At 56.7% G+C, this 16512-nt stretch overlaps 1 protein-coding gene across 16 annotated transcripts in view; it reads right to left on the reverse strand.

The window, feature by feature from the left end:
- Positions 1-324: 324 nt before the first annotated feature.
- Positions 325-16512, reverse strand: part of NCOR2 (nuclear receptor corepressor 2) — a 260683-nt gene continuing 244495 nt past the window's right edge. For 11 of the 16 annotated variants that reach the window (XM_030024273.2, XM_030024275.2, XM_030024274.2 and 8 more), the window contains exons 39-47: positions 14421-14564; positions 14096-14244; positions 13564-13757; positions 11653-11802; positions 11198-11343; positions 9885-9938; positions 6793-7020; positions 4910-5089; positions 325-4793 (exon numbers count right to left, since the gene is read on the reverse strand). In XM_030024273.2, the coding sequence (XP_029880133.1) occupies positions 4618-4793; positions 4910-5089; positions 6793-7020; positions 9885-9938; positions 11198-11343; positions 11653-11802; positions 13564-13757; positions 14096-14244; positions 14421-14564 (1421 nt within the window). In that variant the 3' untranslated portion in view covers positions 325-4617. The remainder of the gene's footprint in view (positions 4794-4909; positions 5090-6792; positions 7021-9884; positions 9939-11197; positions 11344-11652; positions 11803-13563; positions 13758-14095; positions 14245-14420; positions 14565-16512) is intronic. The other 5 variants (XM_030024280.2, XM_030024285.2, XM_030024286.2 and 2 more) reach the window with 2 other exon arrangements.

A 16512-nucleotide genomic window follows, 5' to 3' on the forward strand; every position in this document is an offset into this window, starting at 1 on the left:
GCGCAGCCGGTGGGTGCGCAGACCCTCCCACCTAGACCAGCCCGGCAGCGACGCCGGGGACTGTATCGGCCAGCCCTGATGCGAGCGAGCCGCGCACCTTGGGGCACTGCTGCCACCGACCCTTCTCCCCCCCAGCCCATTTTGCCACAGACACCCCCACCAGTGCCCCGCCACTGCGGGGGTCCCCAGTGCACCCCGCACCCCCCCTCGCCATCCCGCTCCCGATTCGGCTGCCCCGCGAGCAGCTCGCCCTGCCTGGGCTCACGTACACAAACAGGTAGGAGCGCGCTGTATTTTGCTGCCAAATAAGCTTTTTTGTTTGGGTTGGTTTGTTTGCTTTTTTATTATTTAACCAGTAAGGCAGTGTTCGGACACTGCTACCCACACCGCTTGCTGGTGGGCACGCCGAGCAAAATAACAGTGAACAAACCCCTTCACCTTTAGTAGAAGACCCCCACCCCTCTAGAGCAAGCTGCGGAAATATTTACACCTGGTGGTTTCTCTGTACAGCCCCGGCTATCATACAATTCACTTCAAAACAGCTATGCACAGGTTGTTGTACAAAAGATAGATATTTCCCCCGGTACAGTTCAAGCAATAAATTGTCCAATAATTTGTTTGCCTGTTTGTACAAGTTACAAAGTTGGCGAACATGAACTTTAAACTTGGGTTTTTTTCATAGTTTAACGTGACTTTCTCCTGGATTGCACAACCACAGCCGGCAGCACAGGGAGGTGCCAGTCGGACCCTGCCGCGAGGTTTTGGGGTGCTTGGGGATGCCTCAGTCCCCAGCTGGGGGGGTGGGCAGCGGGGAGGACGAGGGCCAGAGCAGGGCAGGATGGGGGGGAGCATCATGACCTGCAGGAGCAGCAGCTCCCCCTTTCCCAAAAACACGCTCCCCCCAGCCCACATGTGAGCAGAGAAATGGGGGGGGCCATCCCACAGCAGACCCCCAGGGCCGGGCACATCCCCACCGAGTGGCTGCGGGCCTCCCTCCCGGCACGCTGGCAACTCGTTGATTTGACCCAACTTAATTAATCTGCAGCGGGAGGACTCTCCCTGCTCCAGCACCCTGGCAAGGGTGCCGCAGAGCTCCCCGACAGGAGCTGCCGCTCCCCCACGCCCCCCCACGCCCCGTCCCTGTCCCCGCTGCTGCGGGGACGCGCTGGGGGACAGGCGGCTGCAGAAGGGTCTGCGTGGGGACGGGGCGTGCGCGGGGAGACCGACGATGGAGACGCAGCAAGACGGAAAGCACCAAAAAAGAGCTGTGCCGCGGCCAGCTGAGGGGCTGAGCTCTCTGCAGGGGGGTTCCCCAAGTGTAAGACCCTGCCGGAGCAAGACCCACGCGTGCCCCTGCCTCGGCCGGTCTCACGCACAGTCGGGCTGGTCCCCTCCCGCGGCTCCCAGCCCAGGGCAGGCTGTCCTGGCGCGGCGGGGACGCACGGCACAGCCGCGGCCCGAGCTCTTGCACAGAGCCGGGAACATCAGCGACGTGTCCTGCTCCCCGCTCCAGGAACGATCCCGAAGGATCCCACTGAGCAGGGCCGTGAGGCTGCCGGAGCCCCGCAGCGGCTGGGGGTCACCGCCGTCTCCCCGACGCCTCCACGTCCTCCCAGCCCGGCAGCACTGTCCCCTCCTGCAAACACCGCCCTGCCCAGAAGACAGTGGATAACATCTGCCCAACCATCCATCCACCAGCACTGAGCCGCAAATCCCAAAAGGACTGAAACAACCTTACGAACACCTGAAAACTCTTTTGACACCCTCACGGCACAGGGCCGGGCATCAGCTGTGCTGCGGGGCTCCTGGCTCAGCCCCGACTCCTCGCCCCGCGCACGCGAAAGACATGGTAGAAACGAGACGAAAAGAGAAACACGGCTCCGCGGTTAGCACCGAAGGGTGGGACAAGCTCTTCACCCTCCAGCCCGTGGCTTTAGGTGCTGGCTATGGCACGGGCGAATGCTGCCTGGGGATAACGGGGAGGACGACCCAACCCCGCTCAGGCCGGAAAAGCGAGAAAGCAGCTCCGCAGCTCCTGGCTGGAGTCCGTGGCCCTTCCCGATGCCCCGACGCCTGGCCGCGCTCAGCCCACGGGGTCGGCACGGGATGCCCGCGCGGCGAGGAACCCAAATGCTGCCCCGGCGCCTCGATCCCCAGCACGCCGCGGGGCTGCGGCTACCAGCGGCGAGAGCCAGCTGCAGCGAAAGCCGAGGCTCCGCGCGGCCGCCCCGCGGGCAGGAGCTCAGCTCAGGCGTTTCTCTCGCCCCTCTCGCCGCGTCTCAACCCACGCCGGGGTCTCTGCCGGCGAGAGCCGCTGGCGGCAGGGGCTGCGATGCCGGTCAGCGGGGCTGCAAGCTCCGCAGCCGCCTTCCCCAGCAACCAGCACCTTCCTGGACTTGTGGAGACACCAAAGCAGCACACAGTATTGCTACTGTGCCAAGTGGGAACTTTATTCTTTGTTGTGGGTTTTGTTTTTTTTTTTTTTTTTTTTTTTTTGCTATTTTTTTCCAAATAGGTTAAGGAGGCGGCTTTGAAGATGGGTTGGATTTGGATTTTTTTTTTTTTTTTCCCCAGCAAAATCTGCAACACTTTAATAGCATTACTCCCAGATATCAGCTCTGTTAGTTTTCACATCTCAGAGCCACGGAGACACCAGCAGCAATAACCTGGGAACGGAAAGACTTCCACATTGCTTGTGCATTGTCTCAGTTTTTTTTTCTTTAAAAAAAAAAAAAAAAAAGCACAACAGAAAAGACACAAACATTGATGAACATTAAAAACCTGTACATTGTAAAAAAACAAAAAAAAACCCAACAAAAAAAAAAAAACAAACCCCAAACAAACAACAAACACCATCATTCTCTTCCTTTGAAATCAGAATCAACCTAGGAACGTTGCAGGGGGGAAAAGAAAGATCCATCGGGAAGGTGACGGCGCTGGCCTCACCGCTGGACCCGCGCATTGGATGCGAGGGCTGCCGGGAGGCTGCGGGGGCTGGCTGCCCACCCAGCAGCCGGAGAGGCAGAAAGTCTGTGCCGTGCTCTGGGTTCCTCTAGCGTATAGAATGCAAAGCATTTAATACATATTTTTTTTTTTGCCATTTTTTTCCCCCAGAGCGAGAAAGCAGAAGTGAATGAAAAAGAGTCTAATATTTTGTTCTTTAACCATGTAACTGCAGATATGAGCCAACATCATGGAATGAAAAAAATAATGTAAAGTAGAGCATTCATGTGTATCACAAAAATACAATAAAAACTTTTTTTCCTTTTTTTTTTTTTTTTTTTTTTTTTTTTTTTTTTTTTTTTTTCAAACTTTCCTGTGAACTCCCTGCCACGCCAGCCTCCTGCCCACTCTGCCCCTGCACCCGGCCAGCTCGGAGGGCTCTGGAGAATCAACATCTACTACCAGCAAACGATTTCTGCTGAGTCAGCAAAGGTGTGTGTAATGGGGGGCCCTACAACCACGGCAAGATTTTGTTTGTTTTTTTTTAAACTAAGTTCATACATTCTCCTGCCTTACAGATAGCTTTGATGGATCATTGTTACCTTCTGTCTTTTTTTTTAAACCCTTCCACACAATGGACAAACGCATCAAAGCCTGCATGTAAGAACAGAACCTCTTTTACAGCATGTAATACTGTGTTTTGTTTAAGTCCTTCCTTGCGTAAAATATTGACATAATTCACTGAAGGTATCAAAAATATACCCTGTAGACCAATACAATTTACAATTGCCTTTTCTCACCATTCAGAAAACAATGCACTTAAAGCAACCGAGCCCCTCCATGGGCAGCGCGCGAGCCAGCCCGGGGACATCCCTGCCCGCTCCGATTTAAGCCCGGGATCGCTTCCACCGAAGGGACCAGGATTTTTTGTTTTTTTGTGTTTTTTTTTTGTTTTTTTTTTTAAGAAATAGCTCTTCATTCCCTCCCCTGCCCGCTCATCCCAACCACGTTCGAGACCGCTGCGGAGCTGATACGTCTTGCAACGTGGGTATGATGGGCAACCAGCCCTCAGATCAGCTGGGGGGAACCAAACCAGGGCGTTCCATCCTATTTCACTTCTTAAACTTTTTTTTTCTTTAACCCGCTCAAGGTTTTGCATTTCTGCGGCACAGCCCCACGGGTGGGATGCGGGGGAGCATCCCACAGCCCCTCACTTGACTCCGCGGGAGCGCGCCGGCAGAGTGTCCGAGCGCGCGCGGCCCCGGGACGTACGCGCTTCGGGCACGTGGCTGCTCATATAGTCCGTCTTGAGCGCAGGGGTCGCCACCCAGCAAGGCTGCCAAGATCGAAGATGGGTTCCTTGGGTTTTGTCTCGTTAAGGCTTTTTTCTTTTCTTTTTTTCAGACTGAATAGGATGCAGAAATTTCCAGATGTTGAGAAAGAAAAAAAAACAACAACAAAAATTAAAAGAAAACCCCATCCCCCCAAATTGGCTGGTTGGGAATGGAAGGATAAAAAAAAAAAAAAAAGGAAAAGGAAAAAATAAAATAGCTCTGCTCCTGCATCTTCGCTCGTGAGAGCCGGCGGGGCCGGGGCGGTGGGCGCTCGCCCCGGGTGTCCCACTCGCTCCCCACGCCCTGGGTTTGGTCGCCGTCTCCCTGCCCCTGGTTCGCTTCATTCACTGTCCGAAAGGGTTTCGTACTGGGAGCAGAGCAGGGGCTTGGGCTCCTCGTCCCAGGCGTGGTGCTGGCTGCCGGGGGTCCCCTGCGGCAGGGGGGCGGCGGGGGCTGCCGTCACCACCCCGCTGGGGAGCCGCATGGTGAGCGGGTTGTAAGGGAACGGCGTCGAACCTGCGAGGGGAGGAGGAAGCAGAGAGTCAACGCCGGGGCCGGCGCGGCTGCCCCCCCGCAGCCCCCCGGCAAGGGTGGCACGGCCCCTCTGGGGACACGTCCCCGCCGAGCCCTACCTGCGGACGACGGCCTGTCCTCCCAGACGCGGTTGGTGAGGGGCGTCCTCCGGTTGCAGTCCCCCTCCGAGTGCACCGAGGAGACGGAGGGCGGCCGCTCGCCCGAGGACAGACCCGGCGCCGGGGACTTGGCCTTGCGGCTGTTGGGTCTGGCAGCGATCTTTGGCTTCCCCCCTCCTCCTGCAAAGAGAAGAGCCCGCTCGTCACCCGGATCGTCGTGATGGGGTTCGGGGGGGTCGGGGAGGGGGTGCGGGTAGCCGGTGCTTCCCTTTTAAGAGCTTGGAAAAATAGCTCGTGGCAGGAGAAAAGCTCACCCCGCGTGCCGCTGGCACCACGGCGGGGAAGGGTGATGGGGCGAGCTCTCCGCAGCGGGGCGGGCGGGCAGGCGGCTGCGGTGGCTCGAGGAGGTTTCTGTCCCCTCCTGTGCCGCTCTCCACTTTGTGGGTTGACGCTACGAACCGTCCTGTGGAGCGGATCTGGGGCAGGGGCAGCCACGTGGCTTTGGCTGGGCCGTTTCTGTGCAGGGTCTGCTCCCAAGCCGGCTCACGGCTCAGCCCACAAACACGGGTCGCGGCACAGGAGCTCCACGTGCCGCTGCGCGGCCAGTCGGCAGGGACACCCCGGGAGCTACGTGGGTGCTGGAGCCCTGAGCACGTTCCCCATTCCCGTGGTCTACGTGGCCAGGATGGTCTTTAATCCGTTCTTACAGCAAAATCCCTGGTGATGTTTAGCCAGTTTTTAAAAGGTTTAAAGCCAAAACAGCCTCTGCCATGTAGGTTAACCCGGCTAAACTGGGGGGAGCTCCCAAAGGGGGAGGGATGGATGGGCTCTGCATCCCACCCTGCCTGCCCAGGCAGCCTCTGCCGGGCGTGGGGAAGCGTGGCTGGAAGAAGCTGCTGGTTTCATGCAGGAGCCAGAAAAGCTTTTCTGCAACAAGCTGAAGAGCGCCGGGTCCGAGCTGACCCGGAGGAAGGCGCAACGTGTGCCCCCAGGGCCCTGCTCCTCAGCTTAGGGGGTTCTGCACCCAGATTGCCAAGGGTGACCCCCGGCACCAGCCGCCATGCTCCGCGCAGGGTGCTTGCAAGAGCCTATCTGCCCTTCGCAGGCGCGTGGGGGACAAACGCTCTCCCCCGTCTTGTCCCGGTCCCCCTCCTCTCTTCCTTAACTGGAGATCCGCAGAACAACCCTCCTGGCTCTGCTCAGGCCTCCCCCGAAGCTGGGCAGACCCCGTCGTGGCACCCAGCTGGCTTTGCAAGCCCTGCCGGGGCCCATGGGGCAGCTCAGCCCCAGCCCTGTTCTCTGAAGTCGTCCCCCATCTACCACTTTAGCTCCCTTAAGCTCTCCCTCTTGCTCCAGGCACCCCCAGGTCCCATCCAACCCTCTGTCCCAGCCAGAGCCTGACATAACACGCCTGAGCCCGGGGTGGGGAGGGACAGGCTCCTTCCCTTATTTTGGGAGCAGTGACGCTGCCTGGGGTTTATAGACAGTTTGGGGTGGCTATTTAGGTTTATGGCGTCGGTCTTTTGGGTGTGGATTTTCTTTCCCCCCATAAACCTTTCCATTGTGTTAAAAAAAAAAAAAAAAAAAAAAAAAAAAAAGGAAAAGGAGATATTAAAAACCAACAAACGGGGAAAGGCACACAGTCAGTGGTTTAGAGAAAGCAACAGCACCTTCTGAGACTATTAAATTAACATCAAACAAGACCAGGATTAATCAGCGGATTCACAAAGCTTGAAGCTGGGGGAGGGAGGGGAGAAAAGAAAACCAAAATGAACAAAAATGGGGCAGGGTGGGGGGGAATAAATCCACCCACAAAAGGGGAAAAAAAAAAAAGGCTGAGAATTAATAACACAGAGAGAGCGAAGGTGGAGAGGGCTGCAGACCTGGCAAGGAGCGCACGTCCTCGTTTCGTCCATCAGCAGGAGTTATGGGCATAGCAGCGGGCAGGCTTGCACTGGCATTCAGAGAGTTAAAAGCATTGGCACTGAGAGGTGAGCGCTCTTCCCACTGCTCGTCATATTTACCCATTAGGGCTTTCCTAATTATTGCCTCCAACCCCATGTTGGTACTGGAATTCTCTTGGACCGACTGGCTCCTACAACTGATTAGCCCTGGGAGATACGGGAGGGGGAGGAGAGAGGGGACGGGAGATGGGGGGGAGCCAAATGAGAAGAAAGATGGGGGGGATGGGAAAGGGGGAGAAAGGAGACAAGGGAGAAGGGAAGAAACAAACAGTCAGCACATTCTCGCAAAGCAACAAACTTTGTCATGTTGTTCTTTAAAGCGCTGCGATGCACCCGTCCTCCTCCTCCCCGCTCCATCCCGCCCCAGGGCTTGGCAGGGGCTGGCGGTGGGATGGGATGGGACTTCCTCTGGGATTTGGGTTTCTGGGGTGCTGCAGGCAGGCAGGGTTCCCTGGGGCCAAGGGCTTGGAGGATGGCGGGGATGAGGGGTTGTCGCTGAGCCCCGGGGAGCGACTGCAAGAAGGGGGGGGGGGGGGGGCTGTGCTCCCAACACAGCCCGGCTTGGCATGGGAGCAGGAGGAGAGTCACCTGGATGTGGGGTTCATACGGATGCACACACAGATCAAAAATTGGTGTGCCAGGAATTTGGAGGCCGGGGCAGTTTGCCACGGAGGAAGAATCAGGGAAGGAAGAGGGGGCACCCCACAAAAACACTTGATTGGAAAGAGGTGCCCAGATTTGGCCCCGGCACGAGAGGTGGCAAACGCAGGCAGCCCCCAGACAAGGGCACGGGGCCTGCGGAGCTGCGCGTGTGGGGTCGGGCTACGCTGGGGAGAGGGGAGAGTCCTTTTGTCCCTCCTCACGCTCTTTGCAAGCCCCCTGCCCATTGCCCCAGCCCGCTCCCTTCCTCCCCCCCAGGCCGGGTGCCCACTGTGGACCGGGGCCCCCTCCCGGGCTGAGCCGCGGCTACGGGACAGGATGCAGAGGCGAAATGGTGTGTCCGCGTGGTTGTGAGTCTCAAGCCATGCAGTTATGGTGCAGCACCGCACAGGGACCAGAGGGCACTAGGCTCAGCCACGCCACCGTCATTCCCAGTGTGGCAGTTACAGGGAACAAGCAAGGGCAAAATACAGACACAAAAACAGCAGGCCGGCGAGGGAAGCCCCACTGGCAGCCCCCTCCCAACCTCCCCAGGTCACCCCATCCTGGGGGTGTTTGCGCTGGGATTGCTGCCCCTCCGCTCGGAAAGGGACGGATCCTGGGTTCGCTTGTCTTCCTGTAAACAGGCAGGGTCTCTGCTGGTCCCCTCCGGCCAGACCCTGGCCCTCAGCTCCCTACGCTCTGCCTTTATGCCTCCCTCCAGCACAGCAGGAGTGGCTTTGACCAGGGGATGCTCTCAGGAGGCTGGGACTCACCCCCCCAGATTTTGTCTGCTGTGGACCCTCGGGTCCCAGCTGCCGACGTGAGCCGGCTCCTTCTCCCAAGCACGTTCACACCGGCGACTGGTCTTACACCACTGATGGCTGTGCCTGGCCCTCCTACTGCACAAAGTCCTTGCCCACGGCACCTCCTTCCCTTGGTTGTGGGAGAGCTGCCATTCCTCCTACTTAAAACTAACAACCTGAGGGCATTCCTGCTGTAGGAGAGCATTAATACTTAATCAATTAAGTATCAATTAATACTCCTCAATGGGGATTCGTCTCATTCATTTGCGAGCCCACCTGGACATTGCTGCCGCAGGTGGCAACAGCTCAACAGCCTTCACGCCGTCTTTCTCCCTCGGGCTGGTCTCTGTCCTGTGCCGGGGAAGCCCATACCGGCCACCCGACTCCGCGGGGATGCTTTCTGCCCCTCTTTGACAAAATCCCTTCCTTAAGCTGTTCCTCTACTTTCCCAGCTGGGCTGGAAGCTGTGGGCCCAGCAGAGCTCGGGAGGGTGCAGTGCCCCTCGGGAAGCTCCTAAATCACCATTTCAGGTCCCGCACGGTGGTCCTCAGGCTCAGCACAGCAAATACATCTCCCTGGGGGACCATCGTGAGCCCTTCCCAGCACCCTTAGGCCCTCAGAGCAGGGGGGCTCTTCGGGGGCTGGGATACAGTCCCAGGTGTTAGCCAGCAAACCCCCAGTTAGGCAGGCTGGCAGGTTAATGCTGGTTAGGGCCAGGGACTTGCTGAAGCCCACCATGGCTGCCTGAGGCAGCACTCAGATACCACCACCAAAACTGTTCCTCCAGAACCGGGTGATCAGCCCGAAACCCTCGACCCGCCGGGAGCTCCCCGCTCTGCACAGCAGCAGAGCTCCAAGCGGTCCTGCCCACAACACCCTTCTGCGTGGCACCGGCTGCGCTGCCGGGGCCGGATCCAGCCACCAGCTGAACGTTTCCTCCCAGCTCCTGAGAAACCGAAGTCAACCCACGCTTTAAGCACTTGGAGGACTGAGCATGCTGCCGGCACCCCTGTGCCTCAGCACCTCTCCATCTCCCAGATAACACCCCCTCTTGGTCCCCAGCCATCGCCAGTTTGCCCAACACTCACAGTTCAAGGCTACGGGGTGCTCCTCTCACCCCAGTTTGCTTTCGCGACCGGCTCCTGCAGCCTGCCCAGCCCGTGGTGGCACAGAACCTGCCTCCCACCCTCACGTTACCTTTTGCTGTTGCCCTCCCACCCATCCATGGGTGACCACAAGGTCCCACCAAGAGCAGGGTGCTCTCTCCTGAGCGTGAGGTCCACCTTGCTATAGTGTGACCTGTTGGCATCAGATGGCCAACCCTTGCCTGACTTTTAACTTCTCCTCAAACTCTGCCAGGCTTTCCAAGGAATTACACTGCACTGTCTCCAACTCAACAGCAGGGAGTTACGGCATGTCCCGAGGCTTCAGCCTCGCAGCAGCTGTTACACTCGGTCTTATGGCAAAAGGAAAAAAGGAGATGCTTAAATCTACCGAGTCTCCTGCTCTCTGTGGCTGTGAGCCCTGTAGGGAATGAGGTATGGTACAGGTATATGGGAGTGTTACCTGCTCCGGTAATCGCCGGCATATTGAAAATCTCTGTCCCAGGCTGCCCAACATCTGGAGAAAAACAAAGAAGCTCTTCAGTATGAGAGCAGTATTTGCAGGCAGGCAGTAGGGAGGGACTTGCTGTGCCACCCAGAACAAGATCCCAGTGTCCCTGCGACTGCACCCAGCCTGACAGCAGCCCACCTCCCCCAGGCACTGGGGTGGGTTTGCGGGTGGTGGCTGGGACCAGGAGTAATTAATTGCCTTTGGGAAATCCACAGCGGGCATGCCTTGCCAGCTGGGAAAGGGCAGAAAAGCAGAGCCTGGAGAGCCGGGGCGATGTCTTCATGCTCAGAGCTGACCTCCCTCCCTCCAGCCCTTCGGATTACAAGCTCTGTGAAGTCAAACCCTCTCTCTTGCCTACGGGATTTCTGAAGGTTCAAATCCCCACACCCAGGGAGCAGGTCTGGGCAGTGGGGAGGGCGAGGAGGAGGAGAAGAAATGTTAAATCAATATTTTCCCTCTTAGCTGAGCTGTTTGACTTGGATATTGCTTTCCTTAGAATAACAGAAATTCTCATCAAATAAGAGGCGTTTCCTATTTCTATATATTTTCCCTTGATAAGGGAAAGTGTGGAAGGTCATGGGGTTCAGCCACATGTCCCCAAAGGGGCATAACAATACTGTTGCCTCATGGTAACACCATCCAGGAGACGAGACAGCTCGGTCCCTCTTATCCGATGCAGCTGTTGTAAGATGGATTCAAATTGAATTAGTATTGACTGTATAATGCTGGGCTAAATTAAATTATGATCCTATCTACTCTATTAGCGGTTAATGAATGAACGGGCTGAATTTCTAATATAAGCCAGCCTGGTTAGTTTTACAGAGCTACACCAATATTGACGTAGGGCTTAAAGTAACGTTGGGGGGAGATGCATCTCAAGGAGGAAGGATTCAGCTTGGCTGGCCATTCATTAAAATATCAATTGCTCTTAAGCCTCCTCCGTGCTCAGCTCATTATTTCCTTCCTATTGTGGTTATCTGGCGTGGGTGAGATTGACAGCCCCAGAGCAAAGAGACGTGGGGCTGGGAAGCCTCCCGTCGCCTCCCCAGAGGCACACAGCCACTGCTGGCACCAGCACAGCTCATCCCAGGAAGCATTTTCAACTTGCACGTCCCAACAAACCACGGCACGATGCAGAGAGCGCTGGCTGGGAGCTCCCAGCCCTTAACACAGCAGCACCCATTCCCAGATCTCCTTTGCTTCATGTGTCCTCAAGGCTTTTTTTCCCCTCGGTGCCCCACATTTGCCTCCCCACATGTCCTTACTGTACTCCGTCTCATTTTTGTTGGTCGTGCTGAGTTTCTTGATGATCTCCTGTTTCTTGGACTTCACCATGGCAGAGTTGCTCTCAGTCAGCTTGCTGAAGAAAGCTGGAGGCTGAGTGTTGTTTCCTGGGGACTTGGACCCCATCCTGCAAAGCAAAAGACCATTGGAAACCTCTGCAACGTCCAGTTCACAAGGTCCTACCTAGAGAGACTCTTCCCTTTGCGTAACTTCTTAGAATCAGCCTGGGGGCTCCTGAGATATTCAGAATCTCCAACCTTTCTCCCTATCCCTACCGTAAATGTACCACATGGTGTTGAAAAGCCCCTACAAACGGACAGCAACCTGGGATGTGACATTGCTTTTGGCTGCAAGAAAAGCAGCCTGGGCCAGGGCGAGCGTGGCGATGAGGGGAACATCCCCAGGCCGTCTCCACCGTCCCCTCCCTCGGTGTTACCTCTGGTCTATCTGCTCGCCCTCGCGGTACAGGATCGGGTACGTGGCGCTCTTGGCATGCTCCGATTCTCCCACGCCGTCTGGTGGAGAGACCGGCTCGATACAGTTGTCCGACCCACTCCCAGCCGAGGCTTTGCTCTGCTCCGGGGACCTGCGGAGAGCGATGGGGAGATGCAATCATTTTATTGCAACATCCTCTGTCTCTGCACAGCAGCTTGGGGTCGGGAGGGGGAGAAGGACTAAAATAGCTTTTCTACAGCAGGGAAAAAAGCCAAACCTTCCACACCCCTGTGGGCTTACGGCGCCTTTTAACGCAAGCCGGAGGAAGAGTGCAGCTTGGGCATTTTTCTGCACCGCAGGCGTGCAGAGCAGGACTGAGCCGAGACGTGGCCCAGATTTCCAGGCAGCGGGCCAGCCGGCAGCCGCCCCAAATACAGCTGCCCAGGAGGGACGGCGGGACCAGTCCTGGGACTTGCTGGCTCAGCCCAAGTGTCCCTGGCTGGCAGGGACACGATCCCTGCGGAGGGCTGCGACGTTAACCCTCTGGGGACATGGCTTTTGATTCTGCATCATATTTGTGAACACAGTGGAGGGCAGCACCCGCCACCTCCTGTCCACCTTGTCTGGGGCCATGCAGGGGGTCGCTGGCTGCGGGCTATGAGTCCGGCACTGGGGCAGCCTGGAGAGGACTGACAGCCCCCCGATGCCTGCCTGTGGCCAGCGCCTGGGAGACGGCCAGGCTCGAGCCCGTGAGGAATTTCTCACGGCGAGTTCTGGGAATTTATGTCTTTGTTCTTTCTGTGGTTTCTCTTTTTTCCCCCCAGTTTTCTTCATCACTGGGTGGCCAGGGCTGGGCTCTCTCCCCTAATGTTATAAAGCCAACTCTAGGACCAGAGAGAGCTGGGAAGAATAATCACATTTACTGACAGGGGACCACCAGTTTGGAGACACCACTCTTTCCTGGATGCATCTGGGTCTCTGTTGGTGTTTGGGTGGCAGGACAGACACCGTTCTCACGCTTCCCATTTTTTAATTCCATACAACAGCAATCAGACCTGCCTTGTGCTGATACCAGCACAAGGATTTGAAAGTGACTTTGAAAGAAATACAGGTAGTGCCTGACATGGATAGTTGCAGCTGACAGGGCACATGTGTCTAACAAGCTTCTGATTCACTGAGAAAGATGAAGATAAAATTAACTTTGAACCAATGGAAAATACGTTGCTTTGGGTTTTTTGGAACCATCTGTGGTCTGAAAGGTCACTGTGCCTTGACCTGCCAAGGACTGAGGACAGTGACAGGACAAGAGGCAACGGGCACAAACCAAAACACATGAAATTCCATCCCAACAAAAGAAAACACTTTTTTACTGTGAGGGTGTTCAAATGCTGGTACAGGTTGGCCAGAGAGGTGTTGAAGTCTCCATCAGTGGAGATATTCAAAACCCAACTGGCCATGACCCAGGACAACCTGTTCCCGCTAACCCTGCTTGAGAGCAGGGCATTGGGCTGGATGATCTCAAGAGGTCCCTTCCCACCTAAACTACTCTGTGACACCAGCCAGATCAGGAAGGGGATCATGCACATACTCCAAGGGGGTCTAGAGAGCACCTCTAGGACAACAGGGATAGCAAGAGGCACCACCATGGGGGAAAGCGCCCAGATCAGAAAGCAGTTTTACCGTCTGGGCTGTGTAAGCAAGCAATCCACGCAAGCACCAAGCTGGGGAACATAAATTCAGCAACGCCAAATGCCAGCCTGCCCTATGCACCCCCTTACCGGGGTGCCAGGTAGCCAAGGGCACCTGCCCAGCTCCTCACCCTGGGTAGCCCTGGTCTGTCTGAACTCAGACTGGCACAGCGGGTCGGCAGAAACCAACCCCTGCCAGCTTTGGTTGGACTCTCGGACCTCACCTTTTGCCTCCTTCATTCTGTGGGGAGATCCTGGAGGCCGCTGCATGCTCCTGCTGCTGCAGATAAGCCTCGCTGGGGGTGCGGCGCAGGTCCAGCACGGGGCACGCAGCCCCAGGGAAGGAGTACACTGGGGTCTGGATGTGGGAGTTGAGCTGCTGCGGGTGATGGCGTGTGTAGTCCTGCGTGATGACCTCCTAGAAGGAGAAAGCCCTGAGTCAGAAACAGAGTTGGTTTCTACTTCTTGCTTTGCTGGGCTCAACTAAGGCAGGGCAAGCAGGAGGGAATCAAGCTGCTTTGTCCCTGTGGGGATCTAACTTCTGCCTCCTGCCTGCAGCAGCTCTCGCGATGGGCTTACTGGGGACACAAACACCCAGGCTGAACATGCCTGAAGCACTCTTCTCTCTCCAGCCCCCAACCAGAGGTGCTGAGCTCTCTAGCATCACTCCCAGCCCTTCCCCACCAGACATGTTTTTTATCAGCTCTTCCCTCCTCCCAGGAGTCCCAGCGGGAAGGCAAGAACGAGTTTAATTACACTGATGTGCTGGGCCAGCGTGACCACCCGCTGGTTCATGCCCTTGATGCTCTGGCTGGACTGCAGAGGCTGGCACTGGGACTGGGGGCCGTCGGGCTGCCGGAGGTGCTGCAGGTGGGCTGTTTCGGGAGCAGAGGCCTTCAGCGAGCCTGGGGGGGGGGGGGCACAAAGAAGAGAGCAGGTGTGAGATGATGCCTGTGTTCCCTTCCTTGAATGCCATCCCAGCACGGTACTGGGGCACGGCAAGCGAGACCTGGCTGACGAAGCCCCCCACGCCAGCTCGGGTTCTCCTGCACCGGCTGGCACTGCCAGCCCCTGCCCTCACCTTGCTGTTTCTGCCTCAGGTCATGCTCCCCGTGCCCCTTCTCTGCATCCTGCAGCAGCTTGGCCCCTTTCTCGTGGGACAGGCTGGGTGAGCTCACGGGACTCACTGCTTCCATCCGCTCAGGGCTGTAGCCTCCGTGAAAGCCTGAGGAAACAGAAGGGAGTTAAAATCAGCTCGCTTGGCTTTTCCCTAGTGCTGTGGCAACCGTTGTTTGTGGGCAGAGTCACACATTCAGCAAAGGGGGGAAAAAAAAGATGAGGGGAGACCTGGCAGGTCACATTGCAGGGACCCCCGGAGCCACCTCTGATGTCCAGTTGTCGTAATGGCTTCAGTAAAGAGGTGATGTCTCAGTCCTGCAGAGCTGGACACTCAGCACCTCGCGGTGACAGCATGGGAGTCAGGAACCAAATTCAACCCCCGCAGCTTCACAACTTGTTCCCCCCCTTTCCCCCACCTACTGAAACAGAAAAATAAAACCCCCACTATGCCAGGAGGGAAAGCAATGCTCTGCAGGCGTGGAGGTGGCTGCACAAGAGGTCTCCAAGTGCTTTACAAAGCAAAGCCCCAAGCCCAGCATGGCCAAGAGCAGGGACTTGAAAATTGGGCGCAAGGCCCTGAAGACTCCAGATCCTGCTCCAGAGACAGCAGACTCACACACTGCAGGAGCAAAAAGGCTTCTTGACCATTCTCTACCTTTTAAGGCCTCTGCATAGACTCAAACTGTATCAAAACAGGCAGAGCTGGAATGAGGGACCACCATCACCTTTCAACAGAGAGGGGAAACTGAGGCACGGACAGGTTATGCTTCCACAGACCAGCGGCGGAGGACAGAGAAGTCCGGGAGGAGGCACACGCTGCCTCTTGCCAGCTAAGCACGTTTGGTAACGTTCAGGACTTTTGCCTCCACAGACCTTTACCCTCCTAACGCTCAATTCCTAGAAACTGCAGGCAAATCTGGCAGGCGACCCACAGCACTGCTGGAGGGTCCCCGGTGCCCAGGCACGGACACACTGACCTCGCATGTACCCAGGGCACGGGAAGGGGAGGACCCCCATGGAGAACCTCCCTGCACTGGGGACAGGGATGCAGCATCCCCCATCACCCCATGCATGCCAGCACTGAAGGGAGCACGATTTGGATCCACCCAAGATGAAGTATCCTGCTCTGGAAAGATCCCTAACCAACAGTTAAGTCCTGAGAAACACCAGCTCCTTTCTGTAAGCTCATGGCCATAGAAAAGCTGCCCCTCTCTGCAGCACAACAACACTCAGCTGGAGGAAACACTGGTGCCAGGGAAAAAGGCGGAGGAAAAGCTCAGCCAGGCAGTGCGCCGTGGCCAGAGGTGCATCCTTGGCCCTGTAGCACGCTGTTAGAAGGGGCTGGGACCAGACATGACCAAGTGGTGGGATGGGTGGGTCAGGATGCACCAGTGAGAGCAGCTCTCCTCTCTGGCCACGCTGCCGTGTCCTTTCACCCTTGGGTTACAGAAGGGGAGCTGGGTAGCAACGTGCAGTGCTGATGGCCAAGGCAGATGCTTCAGCTTGAAGATGGGGTCCCATCAAATCCCCACGGGCTGTCTGTTGCTTCTGGACGCTGGTGAGAACCTGGATGAATGCTCTGGGTGAAGGTTGGCCCCATCAAGAATGACCCATAACTTGAATCCCGCTCTCTCCCTGCACTTTCTTCTGGAGAAACTTATCCCAGCGCTTTTGTATCCTACACAAGGCTGCTGTTAGGTGGTTCCTGTGGTCTGCTCTGGAAATGGCTGCCGAACACAGCTGGGCTGAGTGATCCCTAGACAGCGATGTCCACGTTGCCCTCTTGTGCAGCATCCAGCACCGGGACCCTGAGTGAGGTCACCCCAAGTGAAGGGAGCCTGTCTGAGCAGCATCACGCAGCAGCCCACAAAGCCCCCTGAGATCCTGCATGCTCAGAGGTACAACCATGAGCAGGTAGGTGCGTGTCTGACGGCCAGCAGCCCTGTCCCGCTCACACTCCCGGTTCTCCACTTCGCTCCTTTGATTTATTACCCACAACTGTTCCTTACAGACTGCCTGGGAATTTCTAATGATGGGGAAATCAGAATTAGCAA

This window comes from Aquila chrysaetos, chromosome 9 (genome assembly GCF_900496995.4).
Source record: "Aquila chrysaetos chrysaetos chromosome 9, bAquChr1.4, whole genome shotgun sequence".
In the NCBI taxonomy this organism is placed as follows: Eukaryota; Metazoa; Chordata; class Aves; order Accipitriformes; family Accipitridae; genus Aquila; species Aquila chrysaetos.